The 21294-nt window shown below is 45.9% G+C and overlaps 1 protein-coding gene across 2 annotated transcripts in view; it reads left to right on the forward strand.

The window, feature by feature from the left end:
* The window catches only part of CENPK (centromere protein K), a 94742-nt gene that overhangs the window by 30167 nt on the left and 43281 nt on the right, over nt 1-21294 (forward strand). For both annotated transcript variants that reach the window (XM_033930244.1, XM_033930255.1), the window contains exon 4: nt 14512-14584. In XM_033930244.1, the coding sequence (XP_033786135.1) occupies nt 14512-14584 (73 nt within the window). The remainder of the gene's footprint in view (nt 1-14511; nt 14585-21294) is intronic.

The raw sequence follows: 21294 nt of genomic DNA on the forward strand, positions 1-21294 counted from the left end.
TCCTCCCCTCAAACCACATTGAGGTTTGGGACCTCAATGTTGTCCTTTCTCAGCTTATGAAACCTCCATTTGAACCTCTTCACAAGGCTCATCTGAAGTACCTCACTTGGAAAGTGGTGTTCCTTATTGGTCTCACCTCTGCTTGTCGAGTTAGCGAGCTTCAAGCATTGGTTGCAGACCCACCTTTCACAGTATTCCACCATGACAATGTGGTCCTTCGCACTCATCCAAAATTCCTCCCCAAAGTGGTCTCGGAATTTCATCTCAATCAATCCATTGTTCTTCCTTTGTTTTTTCCAAAGCCTCATTCTCATTCTAGAGAATCAGCTCTTCATACTCTGGACTGTAAACGTGCTTTGACTTTCTACCTGGAATGCACCAAGCCACACAGATCTGCTCCTCAACTTTTCATCTCCTTCAATCTGAACAAGTTGGGACGTCCCATCTCTAAGCGTATCATCTCCAACTGGATGGCGGCTTGTATCTCATTCTACTATGCCCAGGCTGGATTACCCCTTCACAGTAAAGTCACAGCCCATAAGGTCAGAGCAATGGCAGCCTCCGTAGCCTTCCTCAGATCGATACCGATTGAGGAGATTTGTAAGGCTGCCACCTGGTCCTCGGTTCACACCTTCACTTCTCATTATTGTCTGGCTACTTTCTCCAGGTGGGATGGACAGTTTGGCCAAACAGTATTACAAAATTTATTATCCTAAGTTGCCAACTCTCCCACCATCCCATTTTGGTTAGCTTGGAGGTCACCCATTAGTGAGAATACCTGCCTGCTTGTCCTGGGATAAAGCAATGTTACTTACCGTAACAGTTGTTATCCAGGGACAGCAGGCAGCTATTCTCACGTCCCACCCACCTCCCCTGGATTGGCTTCTCTGCTAGCTATCTGAACTGTGGAGACTTGCCCTGGTCTGGGCGGGAAGGCACTCGCGCATGCGCGGTGCGGGCGACTCGAAACTTCAAGTTTCTTCAAGCAAAAATGCTTGTGAGGCGTCCACATCGGGGCTCCGTTGGATCACGTCACCCATTAGTGATAATAGCTGCCTGCTGTCCCTGGATAACAATTGTTACGGTAAGTAACATTGCTTTTGCATTCCAAGGCCCCCAAATTTGGAATGGCCTCCCACAACTGGACACATTACAGTTTTAGGAGAATGCTAAATACTCATTTCTTCTCTTCAAGTCTTTAATTCAAAATGCAAAGACATTTCTACTTCCTCAAAAACCTGTAATAATTCATTGTTCATGATCACTGATTAGAAATCTTGTTGTAAACTGCATTGAATCCTTGTTGAAACTTGCAGTATAGAAGAAAATGTATGGCATCGGAACAGGGGGGGACCACAGGGGCTGTGGCCTCCCCAAAAATTGCCTGTGGCTCCAGGGCTGGCGTTAGCCGTAGCACAGGGTCTCAACACGCGTTGCTCACCGCCCGCTGCTACATTAAATTTTACAGCCCCGGTGCCACAACTACAGGAAGGGAAGGGCCAGCGTGTGCAGCGATTGCACGCCGCCGGCCCACAACCCTTCCCTCGACGTCAATTCTGATGTTGGAGAGAAGGTCTTTGCCAGTCAAGCAGCGATTGGCTGGCCCAGACCTTCTCTCTAACGTCAGAATTGACGGGGGGGAAGGGTTATGGGCCGGCGGCATACAATCGCTGTATGCGCTGGCCCTTCCCTTCCTGTAGTTGTGGCACCGGGGTTATAATTTAATGTAGCGGGTAGCAGGCAGCAGACCAGGAGGAGAGGAGGAAGCGGCGGCGGGTCGGCTTGGGAGCAGGCAGGCTTCGGGAGGGAGGGGGCACTAAGGACATAGGAAGAAGACACTAAGGATGTAGGAAGGGGCACTAAGGACAAAGGAAGGAGGCACTGTGGGCACTAAGGACAAAGGAAGGAGGCACTGTGGGCACTAAGGACATAGGAAGGAGGAAGGGAGGGAATAGAAAGAGACAATTGTTGGGCCTGAGTGCAGAAAGAAATGAAAGAAAGGATACAGTCAGAAGGAAGTGCAACCAGAGACTCATGATATCACCAGACAGCAAAAGGTAGGAAAAATGATTTTATTTGCAATTTAGTGATTAAAATGTGTCAATTTTGAGAATTTATATCTGCTGTCTATATTTTGCACTATATTTGTCTACTTTTCTATAGTTGTTACTGAGGTAACATTAAATATTTTAAAGTCATTTACCTGAGGTCACGTGAAGCCATGAGCGGGTGAGGTTGTGTTCTCTGCCTGCTCCGGGGCCCTGCTCTCCTTTATGCGTTTTAAATGCTGATTCGGAGCCAATTTGCAACCTCTTTTGATTTCTTATACCTGCCTGTTGCATGGACAGATATCTCACACGTTCTCAGACTCCTGGCCTCATGAAATTTGCCAAAAAAGAGCGAGAACATCCAAAGTTGGGGGACTCCAAGATGGCGGAATCAGCCGATACAGTTTTGTCTCAGTTTACAGGCATGGCGCAAGTTTTGGATCCACAAATGGCCACATTATCGAGCCAGATGCTTCGATTAGAACAACTTTTATCGGACACGGCCTCGAGGACGACGGAATTGAAGCAAAGGGTGTCCAATGTGGAGGACGCCTCCAATGCGCACGAGTTGGCGGTGGCTGCGCTTCAGAAGCGGTTGCACACACAAGCTGACAAACTTGACGATCTTAAAAATCGGTCGCATCGCAACAATCTCCGTATCTTGGGAATACCTGAAACGCTATCTGAGGTGCTATTGTTGCCGGTGTTGGAGAGTTGGCTGACTGCTGAATTTCCGATGGCGGCTTCCCTGAGCCCTGCGCACCTGGAATGTGCTCACTGGCTGGGAGCAAGGCCAGGTCGAGAGGTGAGGCCTAGAGTGGTGATTGTAAGATTTCTCAATTACCGTCATAAGGTGGAGACCTTGCAGTTTTACCGTTCCAAGAAGGACTCACTGAAATTTCATGAGGCTCCTATTCGCTTGACCCAGGATTACTTGACGGTCTTGACTGAAAAGCGGAAGGCTTTTTATCCCTTGTGTTCTAAATTGGTGGATGTTAAAGCGCGTTTCATGTTTCTCTACCTGCATTGTTGAAGATGCCAAGAGATGGCGCTTGGAAGTCTTTCACAGTGGCGGAGAAGGCGGTGGAATACATCAATACTTCCTTCTCTGGTGCAGTGAGCCCGACTTGACTTTGCAGGCTACTTATTTTCTTTTGGGTCTGCTAATTTGGCGATACTGCCACTGACTGTGACCCCCTTGTTGTTGGATTGTGTTGAGGGATGCTAGGGGTCTTGGTTGGGCAGGGAGGACAGGGCCCTGGTGGGTATCTTTACTTGCCCTTTACATTTCTCTACGGGGAGATGTCGGGTGTATTGTTGGGGGATATGGGGGTGGGTGGGGGGAGGGTTTTGGAACAACAGTTGGGGGGTTCGTTCAATATGTTATTGATTTTCTGGTACATCTTATTGATTGCTTGGTTTGCCTGTGTTGCTGGGGTGTGTGTGAGGTGGGCTCCATTCTGGGCTGTGGATCCTTTCCCTGAAGTGAGGCTGGGTGCCTTGCGAAATTTGCTTGGTTCTCATTCCTTTTGGTCTTCCTTTATGAGTTTCCCTGTGGGTTAAACCACTTCGGATTATCTCCTGGAATGTTTGCGGGATTTAATCTCCAGTCAAGCGCACTAAAATCCTTGCCCAATTGAAACATCATAAGATAGATCTGGCATGTTTGCAGGAAACCCACTTGACCGATGAGGAGCACAAGAAATTATAGCGGGGTTGGGTGAGTGAGGTGTTTTATGCTTCCTCTCCCAATAAGAAAGTAGGAGTTACTCTGCTGGTTCGCAAGGGCCTGCAATGTCTGGTCTCCCCTTTGCAGCGGGATCCCCAGGACAAGTATTTGTTGACCAAGATTAGGGTGCAAGATTCCACATTTCTTTTATTGATAGTATATGGTCCTAATGTCTATTCTCAAGCATTTTATAAATCTTTGATTCATCTGGGATTTAAAGATCCCTCTTCCCCTTTGATAGTGGCGGGTGACCTGAATCAGGTGCTCAACCTGATCCTTGATAGGTCAAATTTGGCTATTCAATATCGATGTAATGAGACTAGGGGCATTCCTTATTTGTGTACTTCTCTTGGTTTGGTCGACCCCTGGAGACTCTTGCATCCTACTGACCGTGACTACACTTATCAGTCTTGCTCTCATGGTTCCTTTTCTAGGTTAGACTACTTACTGGTTTTTGAGTCTCTCTTTTCCTGTCTGGAATCGGCCCATTTTGGTCCCCTCGAAGTATCTGACCATTGCTTGATGTGTTTGGGGGGGTTTTCCGGCTTATTTGATGGAAGATTCTGACTATCGGACTTGCTTGCAGGCTCGTTGGGATGATTTCCTGCACTTTAATGGGCAACATGCTGATGATCCCGGTCTCCATTGGGAGACGGCTAAGGTGGTTCTCGGAGGGGATATTATTGCATATGTATCGGCTTGGAAGAAGCATATATCTAAGGGCATCATAAATTTGGAAAGGCAATATACTACTTTGAAAGCCCAATTTTTAAGATGTCCTTCTCCTCGTTTGCAGGAGGACTTGCACGCTGCTCAAGTAGCGCTTAATACATTGCTACATGAACGCACTACTAAATCCTTGTTTTACCGCAAATTTAAATTTTATAGATATGGGAATAAGGTGGGTAGCTTGTTAGCCACTGTTACTAAAAATTGGCGGGGTACTAGATATATTTCTCGGACTGGACCTTACTCAAGGGCACGGTGCACGAAGCACAAAACCTGTGCGTCCCCAAGTTCAGGAAAGGGTGCAAAAAAAAAGAACAAAAAACCCAGTGGATAACAAATGCAGTGAAAAGGGCGATAAGTAACAAGAAGGTATCATTCAAAAAATGGAAAAAGGACAAATCTGAGGACAACCAAAAGGAGCACAAAAAACACCAAAAGGAGTGTCACTGAGTGGTTAGGAAAGCAAAAAAGAGAATATGAAGAGAGACTGGCGGGGGAAGCAACAAACTTCAAATCATTCTTCAGGTACGTCAAGGAGAAGCAACCAGCAAGGGAGGAAGTGGGACCCTTGGATGATGGAGACAGAAAGGGAGTGGTAAAAGAGGAAAAGGAGATAGCTGACAGGCTAAATGAGTTCTTCACTTCAGTCTTCATGAGGGAGGACACAACCAACATTCCGGAACCCGAGGAGATCGTAAAAGGAGATCAGGATGAAAATCTGGTCCAACTAGAGGTAAGCAAAGTGGATGTCCTCAAGCAGATAGACAGGCTAAAGAGCGACAAATCGACAGGTCCGGACGGCATTCACCCAAGGGTACTCAAGGAACTAAGGAACGAAATAGCTGAGCCACTTAGACAAATATGCAACCTATCCTTAAAAACTGGAGAGATTCCGTAAGACTGGAAAATAGCAAATGTCACGCCCATCTTCAAGAAAGGCTCAAGGGGAGACCCAGGAAACTACAGGCCGGTGAGCTTGACCTCGGTCCCGGAAAAGATGATGGAAGCGCTGATTAAAGACTGCATCTGGGAACACATCGGAAACACTGGGCAGCTAAAGCCGAGCCAGCATGGCTTCTGCAAGGGCAGGTCATGCCTCACTAACTTATTATACTTCTTTGAGGAGGTAAACAGCCAGGTGGATAAAGGGAAATCTATAGACATCATTTACCTTGACTTCCAAAAAGCCTTCGACAAGGAAGCTATGGAACCACGGGGTGCAAGGGGAGGTCCACCGATGGATCAAAAACTGGCTGGCGGACAGGAAACAGAGGGTTGGAATAAAGGGCCATTACTCAGACTGGCAATGGGTCACGAGCGGAGTTCTGCAGGGGTCGGTGCTGGGACCGCTCCTGTTCAATATATTTATTAACGATCTGGAAGCAGGAACAAAATGTGAGGTTATTAAATTTGCGGATGACACCAAATTATACAGCAGGGTTGAAAGCAAGGAGGACTGCAAAAATCTCCAAAAAGATCTGACAGCGCTGGAAGAGTGGGCCAAAAAGTGGCAAATGAGCTTCAACATAGGGAAATGCAAGGTCATGCATGTAGGGAAAAAGAACCCGATGTTCACTTACAAAATGGGAGGATCACCGCTAGGGATGAGTAACCTTGAAAGAGACCTGGGAGTGATGGTAGACCCATCATTGAAGGCATCGGCGCAGTGCGCCACAGCCTCAAGGAAGGCAAACAGAATGTTGGGCATCATTAAGAAGGGTATCACGACCAGGACGAAGGAAGTCATCCTGCCACTGTATCGTGCAATGGTGCACCCGCACCTGGAGTACTGTGTCCAGTACTGGTCGCCGTACCTCAAGAAGGACATGGCAGTACTTGAGAAAGTCCAGAGAAGAGCAACTAAGCTAATAAAGGGTATGAAAGACCTCTCATATACTGACAGACTAAAGAAGCTAGGGCTTTTCTCCCTGGAAAAGCGGAGACTTAGAGGAGACATGATAGAAACCTTCAAGATCATGAAGGGCATAGAAAGAGTAGACGGGGACAGATTTTTCAAATTACGGGGAACCACAAGTACAAGGGGGCACTCAGAGAAATTGAAAGAGGAAAAGTTTAGAACAAACGCCAGGAAGTTCTTTTTCACTCAGAGGGTGGTGGATACATGGAACGCGCTACCGGAGGATGTGATAAGCAGGAGCACGCTACAGGGCTTCAAAGAGGGTCTGGACAGGTACCTAGAGGACAAAGGGATTGAGGGGTAAAAATAGGAGTAGAGATAGGAAATAGGGATAGGATTAGAGGATTTGAGGCAGTTACAAAATTAGTCAGGGACAATGTTCAGGCAATTAGGCCTGATGGGCCGCCGCGAGAGCGGACCGCTGGGCAGGATGGACCTCTGGTCTGCCTCAGCGGAGGCAACTTCTTATGTTCTTATCTCTGGGGGGAAGGGGGTGGTGTTACTTACACGAAACAAGATGATATGGCTGAGGTTTTTTTCCTCACTTTTCTGACTTTTATGTGGGACGGCAATCTTATCAGGGTCCTGAGATCATTCATTACTTGGATGACGCTGCTATGTCTAAACTTACGGCTGAGCAGCGTGTGGCCCTTAGTGGGCCGATCTTGGGGCAGGAATTGCAGCGAGTTATTAAGAATTTGAAGTCTTGCACGGCCCTGGGACCGGATGGATTCTCTTCCGAATTTTATAAAATGATGTCTCTTCAGCTTTGTGGTCCACTGATGGAATTTTATGATTCAGCTATAGCTTACGGGCGTTTTCCAGTCTATGCTAATGACGCGGTGATAATTTTAATTCCGAAACCTAACAAGACACAGGAGGCTGTGGATTCATATCATCCTATTTCTCTTATTAATGTGGATTTGAAGATTTTGGCTTGGTTGTTTGCTGATCGTTTGTCCCTCTTCTATCTTCTTTTATTTCTTCAGAACAGGTTGGGTTTGTGTGGAATAGGCATTCCGTATTGAATGTCCAGCGAGCTCTATTGGCCATGGTGCGGGTGCAGTCCTTGCATATACCGGGAATTCTTGTGGGACTGAATGCAGCTAAAGCCTTTGATCAAGTCAATTGGCACCACTTGTTTCATACTTTGGAATATGTAGGGTTGGGGGCCTTGGTTTCTCGCTGCGGTCTGGACGCTTTATGCTGATTTTAGAGCCTCAGTGTTGGTCAGTGGTGTTTGTACTCCCTATTTTGCGATAGGTCACGGGACACATCAGGGGTGCCCTTTATCCCCCTTATTATTTTTGTTATATTTGGAACCATTGTTGCATACTCTTAAGCGGGATCATGAATTGGTCGGTTTGCTGAGGGGGATTCCCAATTGTGGGTTTTAGCATTTGCCGATGATATGGTGCTTACCTTGGTAGACCCACGCCACTCGTTGTTTCGAGCTTTGGATATCTTGGATGAATTCCATATTTATTCCAGGTTGTCTTTGAACAGACAGAAATCCCTGGTGCTCCCGCTGCAGATAACTGTGAGGGATCAGTGGTCGGTCCCCTTTCCTTTGACGTGAGTCTCCACTCATCTCCGCTACTTGGGGATACTCTTGCCTAATGATTGTCCCTACTGTATACTCTTAATATCAATCCTTTGCTGGCTAGTACTAGGCAGAAACTCCTGACCTGGAGGGTCTATCCATTATCCTTATTAGGATGGATAGCCCTCTATAATATGATGGTCTTACCCCAGTGGCTTTACATTTTACAAACCCTTCCCTTGATTATTACTCATAAACATATTCTTTTATTGCATAGATCTCTTGCGGGATTTTTAGGGGGGTAAGTGAGCTCTACACTCTAGAAGAACGTAGGGAGAGGGGAGACATGATTGAGACATTTAAATACATCACAGGACGTATCGAGATGGAAGATGATATCTTCTTTCTCAGGGGACCCTCTGTCACCAGAGGGCATCCGCTCAAACTCAGGGGCGGGAAATTTCATGGCGACATCAGGAAGTACTTCTTCACAGAAAGAGTGGTTGACCGTTGGAATGAGCTTCCAGCGCAGGTGATCGAGGCCAGCAGCGTGCTGGACTTTAAGAATAAATGGGATACCTATGTGGGATCCCTACGAGGGTCGAACGGGAACATCAGTCGCTATGTATAGATTTAAGAGGATGGGTCAGCAGACTTGATGGGATGATCGAGACCTGCATCGTGTTGGACTTTAAGAATAAATGGGACCTTAAAAATAAATGGGATGCCTATAGGGGATCCCTAAGAGAGTCAATCTGAATAAATAGTCACTAGGTATAGACTTAAGAGGAAGGGACAGTAGGGTGGGCAGACTTGATGGGCTATAGCCCTTTTCTGCCGTCATCTTCTATGTTTCTATATTCCCTTGCATGTTTTAATGTTACCTAGAAAGCAGGGGGGGCAGGGATTGCGTCATGTAGGTAGATTTAATCTAGCCTGTCAATTTCGGCACTTGCATAAGAACATAAGAATTGCCACTGCTGGGTCAGACCAGTGGTCCATCATGCCCAGCAGTCTGCTCACGTGGCGGCCCTCTGGTCAAAGACCAGCACCCTAACCAAGACTAGCCCTAACAGTGCATGTTCTTGTTCAGTAGGAATTTGTCTAACTTTGTCTTGAATCCCTGGAGGGTGTCTTCCCCTATAACAGCCTCCGGAAGAGCGTTCCAGCTTTCTACCACTCTCTGGGTGAAGAAGAACTTCCTTATGTTTCTACAGAATCTATCCCCTTTCAACTTTAGAGAGTGCCCTCTCGTTCTCCATACCTTGGAGAGGGTGAACAACCTGTCCTTATTTACTAAGTCTATCCCGTTCAGTACCTTGAATGTTTTGATCATGTCCCCTCTTAATCTCCTTTGTTTGAGGGAGAAGAGGCCCAGTTTCTCTAATCTTTTGCTGTACAGCAGCTCCTCCAACCCTTTAACCATCAAAGTTGCTCTTCTCTGGACCTGTTCAAGTAGGACGGTGTCCTTCTTCATGTAAGGTGACCAGTGCTGGACGCAGTACTTCAGGTGAGGGCGCACCATGGCCCGGTACAGCAGCATGATAACCTTCTCTGATCTGTTCGTGATCCCCTTCTTTATCATTCCTAGCATTCTGTTTGCCCTTTTTTGCTGCCGCCGCACATTGTATAGACGGCTTCATCGACTTGTCGATCAGAACTTCCAAGTCCCTTTCCTGGGAGGTCTCTCCAAGTACTGCCCCGGACATCTTGTATTCGTGCATGAGATTTTTGTTACAGACATGCATCACTTTACACTTATCCATGTTGAACCTCATCTGCCATGTCGATGCCCATTCCTCGAGCCTGATTATGTCACGTTTCAGATCTTTGCAATCCCCCTGCGTCTTCACTATTCTGAATAACTTCGTATCGTCCGCAAATTTAATCACCTCGCTCGTCGTACCTATGTCCAGATCGTTTATAAAGATGTTAAAGAGCACGGGTCCAAGCACCAAGCCCTGCGGCACCCCACTGATGACGCTCTTCCAGTCCGTTTTGTTTGACTGACCATTTTTCTTTTACTGTGACTGACTGTGCTGCTTATTTACCATTTAATGTTAGTTTTCTTTTGCATGCTGTACCTTTACCTCAATGTTCTGCTGCCTATGGAACACTTTTTCTATCTCCGGCGAGAACTGCATAGAAGCGGTTGTGTAAATTGCTGCAGACCTCCTCAACAGTGACTCCCTGTTTGTCATTGCTAGGCAATGGGGATTTTCCACCGGGACTGTGTCAGGAGACATTTCGTCACTGGGCCCTTAGGGGTCTGCGTTATCTTTTTCAAGTGGTACAGGAAGATGGTGCGCTGGATTCCTTCCGATCTTTACAGAACTGTTTTCATCTTTTGCCCACAGACTGGTTTTCTTATCGTCAGTTACAACATTATGTGCATTCCCTGCCCAGGGAGTGTTTGACTGCAGAAGTTCACGAAAAACTTTCGGAGGCTCTATGTTTGACTGCTCAGGTGCCTATACCACTCCGTTTTCATCACCGTTATCTTTTGGAGGCTAATAAGGAATTGGATTATGGCACTTATGCTGTTAAATGGACTCAAGAACTTCAGACATCTATTACTGCCGACTTGTTGAAGAGGGGTTTACGTCTGAGTGCTGCTTTGTTGATATCTGCTGTGGAAAGGGAACGCTATTACAAGTTTGTGTTGCAAGCATTTTTTGCACCTAATCGGGCATTCCGAGCACACTTAATTCCTTCAGATGCTTGTCTTAAATGTTCGACTCCTCATGCCACACTGGGTCACATGTTCTGGACTTGCCCCATCATTTTACCTTTTTGGCGTCATTTCTGCTAGTGGATTGGTCGTCTTTGGAACTGTACTTGGAACCTGTACCCTAGCTCTCTGTTCTCTTTGTCTTTCTATGGTTCCGCAATGTTCGGGCTGTTCTGCATTTACCCATAGAGCGATATATGTGGGTATTAAGACAATTTTACAGGATTGGCTGACACCACTTGCACCCACCTTCGCTCATTGGCAGATTTTGATGATCCAGTTGGCTGGAATGGATCGTCAGGTTGTTGGACCTTTGGACTCCAGAAAGAGGAATTTATATATCAATTGTTTGGCTACCTTTTGTACCACTTTAACACACAGAACACATAGTCGTTTGTTGACTTGATGTTTTTCCATCTTGTTTTGGTTTGACAACTGCTGTTCCGGGGGGGGGGGCGGTATGTTTTGTGTATATTGTTTTCCTTCTTTGTAATTGAAATTTAATAAAAATGATTGAACATAAAGTCATCTGCCTTGACATCTTTGAAAACCCCCCCAAATTGAAATGATGATTAACATTTTCTTTGAGTACAGTGTTCTTTGTGTGTTTTTAATTTTTGTGGTTAACCATTATGTGTTGTTAATAAGATTATATTGAATGTATGTATGAAAAATGAATGGAAAAAATGGTGGTATTATTAGTACTATAATGGGGAATGGGGACTGAGGTGGAGCTTTCAGACCCCTCCAAACAAAAAAAAAGCGTTGTTCTGCCTATGCATGAGAATCCCTTATTTGTCCTGTTTGTCTTGAAAAGACCGTACTCTCTATCAAGCAGTACTGTCTCCTATGTGTTTAGTGCTGCATATGCCTAGTAGTGCTATAAAAATGATGATTAGTAGTTGTAGTAACTGCTTCCTGGTCTTTTATGGTGCTACCAAATTTTGGACAGAGTCATGTTTTCTGATGTGATCACACCTCCCCTCTTTTTATCTCTGCTTACTTCTGGTATATCTATGAAGAAAAGTAAGTCAGGGTGACTTGGCATGTCAACCAAGCCATTTGATCTGACTTGTGAGCAGGGCTGCACAGTTGATCAGCATCCCTTTCTACCTTAGCCAAAAATAAATTAGTGTGAGTTCTTAGATCAGTGGTTCTTAAAACCTGACATGGGAGACCCCCAGCCATTTGGGCTTTCAAGACATCCCTAATGAATATGCATGAAGCAGATTTCCATATAATAGAGGTGACTGGCATTCAAATCTGCTTCAGAGATGGTTGCAGAGATGAAGCGGGAAATTACAAACTGGTAAGCCTCACTTCAGTTATTGAAAAAATAATGGAAACGTTATTGAAGGAAAGGATAATGAAATTCTTAGAATCTAATGGATTACAAGATCCGAGGCAACATGGATTTACTAAAAGTAAATCGTGCCAAATGAATCTGATTGAATTCTTTTGACTGGGTGACCAGAGAATTGGATCAAGGATGTGCGCTAGATGTAATTTACTTAGATTTAAGTAGCTGGTTGACAGACAGATGCCAGAGGGTGGTGGTTAATGGAATTCACTTGGAGGAGGGAAAAGTGACTAGTGGAGTGCCTCAGGGATCAGTGCTGGGACCGATTCTGTTTAATATGTTTGTAAGCGACATTGCTGAAGGGTTAGAAGGTAAGGTTAGCCTTTTTGCGGATTATACAAGATTTGTAACAGAGTAGACACCCCGGAGGGAGAGGAAAGCATGAAATAGGATCTGCAAAAATTAGTAGAATAGTCTAACGTCTGGCAACTAAAATTCAATGCGAAGAAGTGCAGAGTGATGCATTTGGGGGGTAGAAATTAAAGAGCTAATGCCGGTATGGGATAGACTTGCACGTCTGTGTCCCTTATGTGATGATTTGGTGTAGGATTGGGCTAGGGAGGGCATCAATTGGAACTCCACTAACTTGGATCATGAGGATGTTACTGGCCAGACTTTATGGTAGATATCCTGCAAACAGGATGGTTGGTTCGGTTGGAGTGAGCTTGGATGGCAAGCATTTGGAACCTAGGAAAATACCAGGTGGACTTTACAGTCTATGACCTAGTAATATCAAAGAAGAGACAAGTTAATTTAATATTTTTAATGGGTATAACTAATGGGCAGACTGGATGGACCGTTCAGGTCTTTATCTGCCGTCATTTACTATGTTACTATGTTCATGCATATTCATTAGGCATATCTGGAAAACCTGACTGTACCCCCAGGACAGGTTTAAGAACCATTGCCTTAGATCAACTCTTGTCTCTACAATAGTTGACAGCTCTGTGATGCACATTGAACAGGGAACAAAAATGGTTTATATTCAAGTCTTCCCCCTCTCAGACCCATCATAGGCCTCTCCCCAGGCCTGCCTTGAGCCCTGCTGGACAAGTGATGATCCAGGGTTAGAGCGATTTTTCCCCCCCCCCCCTATGCTCCTGCCCACAGTGATTTCTATATTTACCGCTTTTCATGAAGATTCACCCAAACCGGCTACAATATATTGAATAGTAATCAGTACTCTTGAGTATTTTTCTTATTTGTCCCCTGTGGGCTCACAATCTAACTGTAGTATCTGGGCAATGGAGGGATTAAGTCACAAGGAGCAGGTTGGATTGAACTCATAACCTCAGGGTACTGAGGCAGGAGCTATAACCTCTAGGCCATTCATTTCTACAGAAACCTCATAAGACTGACACGAGTTTGGTTTATATCTGAGTTGACCTTTTATTCCCCCATTTATTTATTTATTTTTTTTTTGGGGTGGGGGAAGGTTACCTTGGTTTATATTTGAGTATATACGGTAACTGGTACATCTTATACTTTTATATACAGTGAGTAAAGGGAACAGATCTTCAAACCAGACTTTTGATAGTCACATCCGTGAGGGAACATTAGAGTCTAGCTGATTTTAGGGTAAGTCAGACAGACAGAATTCTTCACTGAAATATGCTGTACTGTGTCTATGGGCTGTCTATTTAACAGTTGTAATCCCTTAGTGAGACGAAATACATAGTTTACTGGCAAGAGTTTTTGCAGGTCTTCGGTGTCCTTTAAGTCTTGGGAATCTTTATTATTCCTGGGGGAATTTTGCATTTAAATGCAAAACTTTGCATGCACATTTTGTAACTTTTTTTGCTGAATTTCCCCGCTCCAGTGCAGTAAAAGAAATTGCTACATATCTGGGCTTCTTGCTACTTGTCTACCATCCCAGGCCTGACTATTCCAAGGCAGCAGAAGAGGATGTAATCCAATGTGCAGCTACTCTTTTTACTGTGCTGGAGCAGTGAGTGTGCAGGAAAGGAGGCAGCTGGAACCACCAGCTGCACAGACTGCTAAGGTGGGGAATTTGCAAATCTGCATTGTGTAGTAGCACAGAATTTCCCCAGGAGGAATTTTTATTATCTTTGACATAACTGAAAGACCCTCATACAGTGTGTGTTGCTAGAGAATATGCACAGAATAGTTTGTTTGTTTAGCCCATCTTTCCAATTCAGGTACAGTAAGTCTGCTTCAAGAAATTTACAGTCTAAGTGGGCACCTGAAACAGTGTAGTGTGAGAGTGGTCTTAGTGCGACATTGAGAAGAGTGGAATTTGAATTCTGGTTTCTCTGATTCTCAGCTCCATTGCTGCAACTACTAGGCCATTCCCATGCTATTCAGCATCTCTAAGGAACTTTAGACAGCATGCCCAGGTTTGTCTTCAATTAATGAACAAAATGTAAGTAAATACAATTTTGAATAAATAAAAACCGCACTTCATGATGTGATTTATTCTTTTTTATTACCAGCTTACTTTGTTAATGATGCAAGTGAAGGCTCTAACTGCAGAATGCAACCAGTGGCAGAAAAGAACTCCTGAATGTAAGGATTTTAAATCTTCTATTGTGAACAATTTTGGTTTATAATTTGAATTTTTATTGTAATTACCTTGGGGAAACATTTGGACAAAAGATCCTTAACCATTCCCTGCTAATTGAAGTATTCGCGGGGGTTCGGGGCAGAGCCGGCCTGCGAATATTAAAAAAACGCAAATAATATTCGGGCTGGTTCTGCCCCTAACCACCGCTTCTCCTGGTTATTTTAAGCCCTGAAAGCCCCCCTTAAGCCTTACCTAGTGGTCTAGCAGGTTTTCGAGGCAGGAGCGATTCCTACGCTCCTGCCCGTGCAGATCGCTCACAGGAAATGGCTGCCTTGTGTTCCCGTAGTGTCTCGAACCATTTCCTGTGAGCGATCTGCACGGGGCTGGAGTGTGGGAAGATCGCTCCTGCCCCGAAAACCCGCTAGACCACCAGGTAAGGCTTAATGGGGGCTTACAGGGCTTAAAATAGCCTGAAAAATGAAAATGTATTTTTTTGATCTAAAACCGTGAATAAGCAAATCCATATGGAATTCGCGAATACAGAGGGTGAAGTGTGTACTGCATGTCACAAAAGAATGCTCCTGCAGGGTCCTATTGAAATCCTTGGGAGCTGCTCTTATTCTATAGTCACTGTCGCAGTATAGTTCACACCCTAAGCTGGGGTGAGGGTGTAATGTATGTTGGATCCCCCTTCAGAATCTAAGAATTTTAATGATGTTTTGTCCTCCAAAAAGGGAGGATGGTGGGACATATGGTCCTCCAAAAGGAATTCAAGAGGGCCTGGGATAGGCATATGGGATCTCTCGGAGAGAGAAAGAGATAATGGTTATTGCAGTTGGGCAGACTAGATGGGCCATTTGGCCTTTATCTGCCATCATGTTTCTAATGCATCAATATCAATGCTAACTCTTTTTAATCTAATTGCTGATGGACTTAAAGATCTCAATAAAATATACTCTGGAAGAGATACAATAGAGACTTAAATACCTACATAGAATAAATGCAAGCTCTGGAATGAGGGGGTATTGAACAAAGGTGAAAGGGGATAGACTCAGAAATAACCTGAGAAAATACTTCTTTACAGAAAGGCTGGTGAATTCATGGTGGAGTTTGTGGAGACAAGTACAGTCAAACCTCGGTTTGCGAGTAACGCAGTTTGCAACTGTTTTGCAAAACACTCCCGCAAACCTTAACTCACAAAACAAGTGTTGACTCGCTAAACAAGCTCTCAGCTATGGTGGCCCAGGGATGGTACCTGCCTATGAGTACCGCAACCCCTTCAGTGGGGTGGCTTCCTTCCCTCGGGGTCCCTGTGCGGATGCCCTCCCGCTTTGGCCGATATCTCTGCCATCTGCCAGCACCTCCCGGCTCCTGATTTATGCTGGCTGCCATCCTGCAGAAGCATGCGCAGGATCTCTCAACTTCTGAGGCAAGCTGGCCACCGCCCCGACAACGCGCACGCCACGTACAAGCATGCACGACGTGAACTGACGGCAGCCAATCACAGAGCAGCAGGGGACAGCAGGCAATCTCGGAGCAGCGTGGACAAGGCAGGAAGTGCAAAGGTCGCGTTCTTTCATTGTGCGCTGCTCTGCAAGGAGAAAGGCAGCCATCCAGCAGGACACTGTGCTGGACCACCGTCAGTTAAAGAAAGGTATTTGGGGGGGGGGTGCTTCGGGCTTCCCAGCACCAGACGCTTCTATGTGTAGAGGAGGAAAAACCAAGAAAAAAATAATTCTGAACCAAATTTTTTTTTCTTGGTTTTTCTTCCTCCTATAGAACGAAAAATACGGTATTTATCAAAAATCCTTTTGAACAGAGACTTTCTTCTATGTTTTGATGTACAGCACTGCATATGTCTAGTAATGCTATAGAAATAATGATTAGTAGTATTACTTCTGATCTGAAGAAGGGTTCCTTTGAAAGCAAATAAAGTGCATTGTTAGTCCAATAAAAAAAAGTATCACCTTATTTCATTTTGTTTTGTTTTATTTTTATATACTGTATTACCTTTAAAAGTGGCCTAACACAGCTACCAAATCATTTTACTCTTTCACTTCTCAAATCTCTGTACTTGTGAAAAAAAGATTTTGCCACCCTCAAGCAGTTACATGTGGTTTATAGGAGGGGAAAGGGAATAGAGGGGAAAAAGCTGGACAGAAGGAAAGGCAGGGCCACAGGGGGAGGGAAGATCTGCAACGTGACATAATCAGGCTCGAGAAATGGGCATCGACATGGCAGATGAGGTTCAACGTGAATAAGTGTAAAGTGATGCATGTCGGTAACAAAAATCTCATGCACGAATACAGGATGTCCGGGACAGTACTTGGAGACACCTCCCAGGAAAGAGACTTGGGAGTTCTGATCGACAAGTCGATGAAGCCGGCCGCGCAATGTGTGGCAGTGGCAGCGAAAAGGGCAAACAGAATGCTAGGAATGATAAAAAAAGGGATCACGAACAGATCGGAGAAGATTATCATGCCGCTGTACCAGGCCATGGTGTGCCCTCACCTGGAGTACTGCGTCCAGCACTGGTCACCGTACATGAAGAAGGACACAGTACTACTCGAAAGGGTCCAGAGAAGAGCGACTAAAATGGTTAAGGGGCTGGAGGAGTTGCCATACAGCAAGAGATTAGAGAAACTGGGCCTCTTCTCCCTCGAAAAGAAGAGATTGAGAAGGAAACATTCAAGATACTGAAGAGAATAAACTTAGTAGATAAAGACAGGTTGTTCACCCTCTCCAAGGAAGGGAGAATGAGAGGGCACTCTCTAAAGGTGAAAAGGGATAGATTCTGTACGAACGTAAGGAAGTTCTTCTTCACCCAGAGAGTAGTAGAAAACTGGAACGCTCTTTCGGAGTCTGTCGTAGGGGAAAACACCCTCCAGGGATTCAAGACAAAGTTGGACCAGTTCCTGCTCAACTGCAAAGTACCCAGGTGAGGCTGGGATCATTTAGAGCATTGGTCTTTGACCTAGGAGTCGCCGTGTGAGCGGACTGCTGGGCACGATGGACAACTGGTCTGACCCAGCAGCGGCAATTCTTATGTTCTTATAACAGTGGATGGAAGGGGCAGAGAGATAATAATAATAATAACAACAGTTTATATACCGCAGGACCGTGAAGTTCTATGCGGTTTACAATGATTAAAAGGTATTACAGATTGAGTGGAATAAACAAAGTTCAGAGTTAGTGAATAACAGTTATAAAGATCATTTGTTGAGGACTAAGATTGTATAGGTCAGTTACCTAAGTACTTCAGGAACAGATGTGTTTTTAGGCGTTTCCTGAATTCCCTATAAGTAGTAGGCACGAGCAGTTGTTTGCTGCTTGATGTGAGAAAAGATGTTGGTGATGGGAGGACACAACAGCTATTTTGAACACAGAGCCAAGATGGATAGGAACAACTGGGGATCACTCCTGCCCTAACTTGGTCCCTAGGTGGGTATACAGGTGGGTAAGAGGGTACTGTTTTGGTCAAGGAAAGAGTGGCAGAGAGTGGTTGCTGCTTTTAGCCGAGGGGGAAGAGGGGTTTTGTTTTTGCTGAAAATGCCACAATGGCTGAATCTGAATTTTGGGCTGGTTTTGTTGCTCAAGCTGAAATTCAGTCAGCCTCAACACAAATTACTAAATATGCTCAATACTTTTATGAAAGATGCTGGATGAAATAAAGGGAGTGAAGAGGATGATTAAAGTAGAAACAACAAAAAGTAGAAAAAAATTGTTTTTTGTTGCTTTATTGTAGTTGTATTGATAAATGTTTTTAAATAGTAAATGGAAATGAAGCAATCTTTTTATTAAGACTAATTTAAATACATTTTTTTTAACTTAACATCGAACTTGACAGTGAAATGCTCTCAGATTACTTCACTGACAAAGTAGACAAAATACGGTCTCACTTCGACACCACTATACTACAGACATCATCCCCCCCATGACTCAGACAAGATAATTAAAACTACAACTGGGAACCTAACTCTCTTCGAAACCATCTCCCATGACGACATCACCAAGATACTAAATGCTATTTGCCTTTCCAATTCCAACCTAGACCCCTGTCTACCACTCCTCCTTGTGGCTGTGAAAGACGCCTTTGTAGATTCCATCCTTCCTCTCAACACCTCTCTATAAACAGGCATAGTACCCGCAACTGGAAGTCGGTGATCATCAGGCCAATTTTGAAAAAATCCACACTCGACTTAATGTGCCTGGCAACTTTAGACCTGTCTCCAACCTACCCTTCATCTCCAAGATTCTGGGAAAAAATTTTTAAACCAACTTGCAATCCATCGACAAACAAGGAGCCCTATCCACTTTCCAAAATGGGAATCAGAAAATTCCACAGTGCTGAAATTGTCCTTCTTAACAACATGATGACTGCTGGAAACTCATGGATAAGGGTAATGATGTCTTTCTAGTGCTGCTGGATCTCGACGTGGCATTCAACACTATATACCAGCGATGGCGAACCTATGGCACGCGAAGGCCTTGCAGCTGGCACGCGCAGGGCCGCCATCAGGGCAGTACTACCAGGGGGTGCACAGGAGAGATAGCTGAACGGGGACGATGGGGGACCCGCGGGGTTAAATATAACTCGAGCCGCGAGGCTCGTCTTCTACTCCGACTGCCCTGCCGCTCACACAGCCGATCGGAAATCTTCCCCGACGTCAGCGCTGAAGTCGGGGAAGATTTCCGATCGGCTATGTGTGCGCGGCGGGACAGGCAGGAAATAGAAGACAAGCCTACGCGGCTCGAGCTACATTTTGCTGAGAAAGTTGCTAAGATGGGCTGGGAGACAAACGGGGAACACAAAAGGGGGAGGGAGTGTGTTTTGGACACAAGGCATGAACTTGGGAGAAAGGAAGGAAGGGAAAGAGATGCTGAGGTGGGGGAGGGAATGGGTTTTTGGACACAGAAGGCATGAACTTGGGAGAGAGGAAGGGAGGGAAAGAGATGCTGAGGTGGGGGATGGATGTGTTTTTGGACATAGAAAGCATGAACTTGGGAGAGAGGAAAGGAGGGAAAGAGATGCTGAGGTGGGGGAGGGAATGGGTTTTTGGACACAGAAGGCATGAACTTGGGAGAGAGGAAAGGAGGGAAAGAGATGCTGAGGTGGGGAGGGAATGGGTTTTTGGACACAGAAGGCATGAACTTGGGAGAGAGGAAGGGAGGGAAAGAGATGCTGAGGTGGGGGATGGAATGGGTTTTTGGACACAGAAAACATGAACTTGGGAGAGAGGAAAGGAGGGAAAGAGATGCTGAGGTGGGGGAGGGAATGGGTTTTTGCACACAGAAGGCATGGACTTGGGAGAGAGGAAGGGAGGGAAATAGATGCTGAGGTGGGGGAGGGAATGTGTTTTTGGACACAGAAGGCATGGACTTGGGAGAGAGGAAGGGAGGGAAATAGATGCTGAGGTGGGGGAGGGAATGGGTTTTTGGACACAAGGCATGAACTTGGGAGAGAGGAAGGGAGGGACAGAGATGCTGAGGTGGGGGAGGGAATGGGTTTTTGGACACAAAAGGCATGGACTTGGGAGAGAGGAAGGGAGGGAAATAGATGCTGAGGTGGGGGAGGGAATGGGTTTTTGGACACAAGGCATGAACTTGGGAGAGAGGAAGGGAGGGAAAGAGATGCTGAGGTGGGGGAGGGAATGGGTTTTTGGACACAAAAGGCATGGACTTGGGAGAGAGGAAGGGAGGGAAATAGATGCTGAGGTGGGGGAGGGAATGGGTTTTTGGACACAAGGCATGAACTTGGGAGAGAGGAAGGGAGGGACAGAGATGCTGAGGTGGGGGAGGGAATGGGTTTTTGGACACAAGGCATGGACTTGGGAGAGAGGAAGGGAGGGAAAGAGATGCTGAGGTGGGGGAGGGAATGGGTTTTTGGACACAAGGCATGGACTTGGGAGAGAGGAAGGGAGGGAAATAGATGCTGAGGTGGGGGAGGGAATGTGTTTTTGGACACAGAAGGCAAGGACTTGGGAGAGAGGAAGGGAGGGAAAGAGATGCTGAGGTGGGGGAGGGAATGGGTTTTTTGGACACAAGGCATGAACTTGGGAGAGAGGAAGGGAGGGAAAGAGATGCTGAGGTGGGGGAGGGAATGGGTTTTTGGACACAAGGCATGGACTTGGGAGAGATGAAGGGAGGGAAATAGATGCTGAGGTGGGGGAGGGAATGTGTTTTTGGACACAGAAGGCAAGGACTTGGGAGAGAGGAAGGGAGGGAAAGAGATGGTTGTGTACACGGGGAATAGAAGAAAGGAGAATTTTTGGTCATAGAGAGGGAGTGAGGTACAGAGAGTGGCATACCAAGGTGGGGGTGGGGCGGTCTGCCCCGGTTTTACGTCCCAAGGGGGTGCACAGCTGGCCACCCTCCAGTGTTCTCCCTAGGCTGGCAAACTGCGTCTCTTTAGCCACTTGAGTGCCACCGCCGCCATTGGGAACAGGCCGGTGCCAAGTTCTCCCTGCTTTTCCCTGTGGGGCCGACCAACTCTCGCCACCCCGCATCAATTCTGATGTCGGAGAGGACGTTCTGGGCCAGCCAATCGCTGCCTGGCTGGCCCCAGAACGTCCTCTCCGATGTTAGAATTGACGTCGAGTGGCGAGAGTTGGTCGGCCCCGTGGGGAAGAGAAGCAGGGCGAACTTGGCGCCGGCCTGTTCCCGATAGCGGCAGTGGCAGCCTATTCCCCAGTGGCGGTGGCAGCATTTTCCC

Source organism: Geotrypetes seraphini, chromosome 1, assembly GCF_902459505.1.
Source record: "Geotrypetes seraphini chromosome 1, aGeoSer1.1, whole genome shotgun sequence".
Classification (NCBI taxonomy): domain Eukaryota; kingdom Metazoa; phylum Chordata; class Amphibia; order Gymnophiona; family Dermophiidae; genus Geotrypetes; species Geotrypetes seraphini.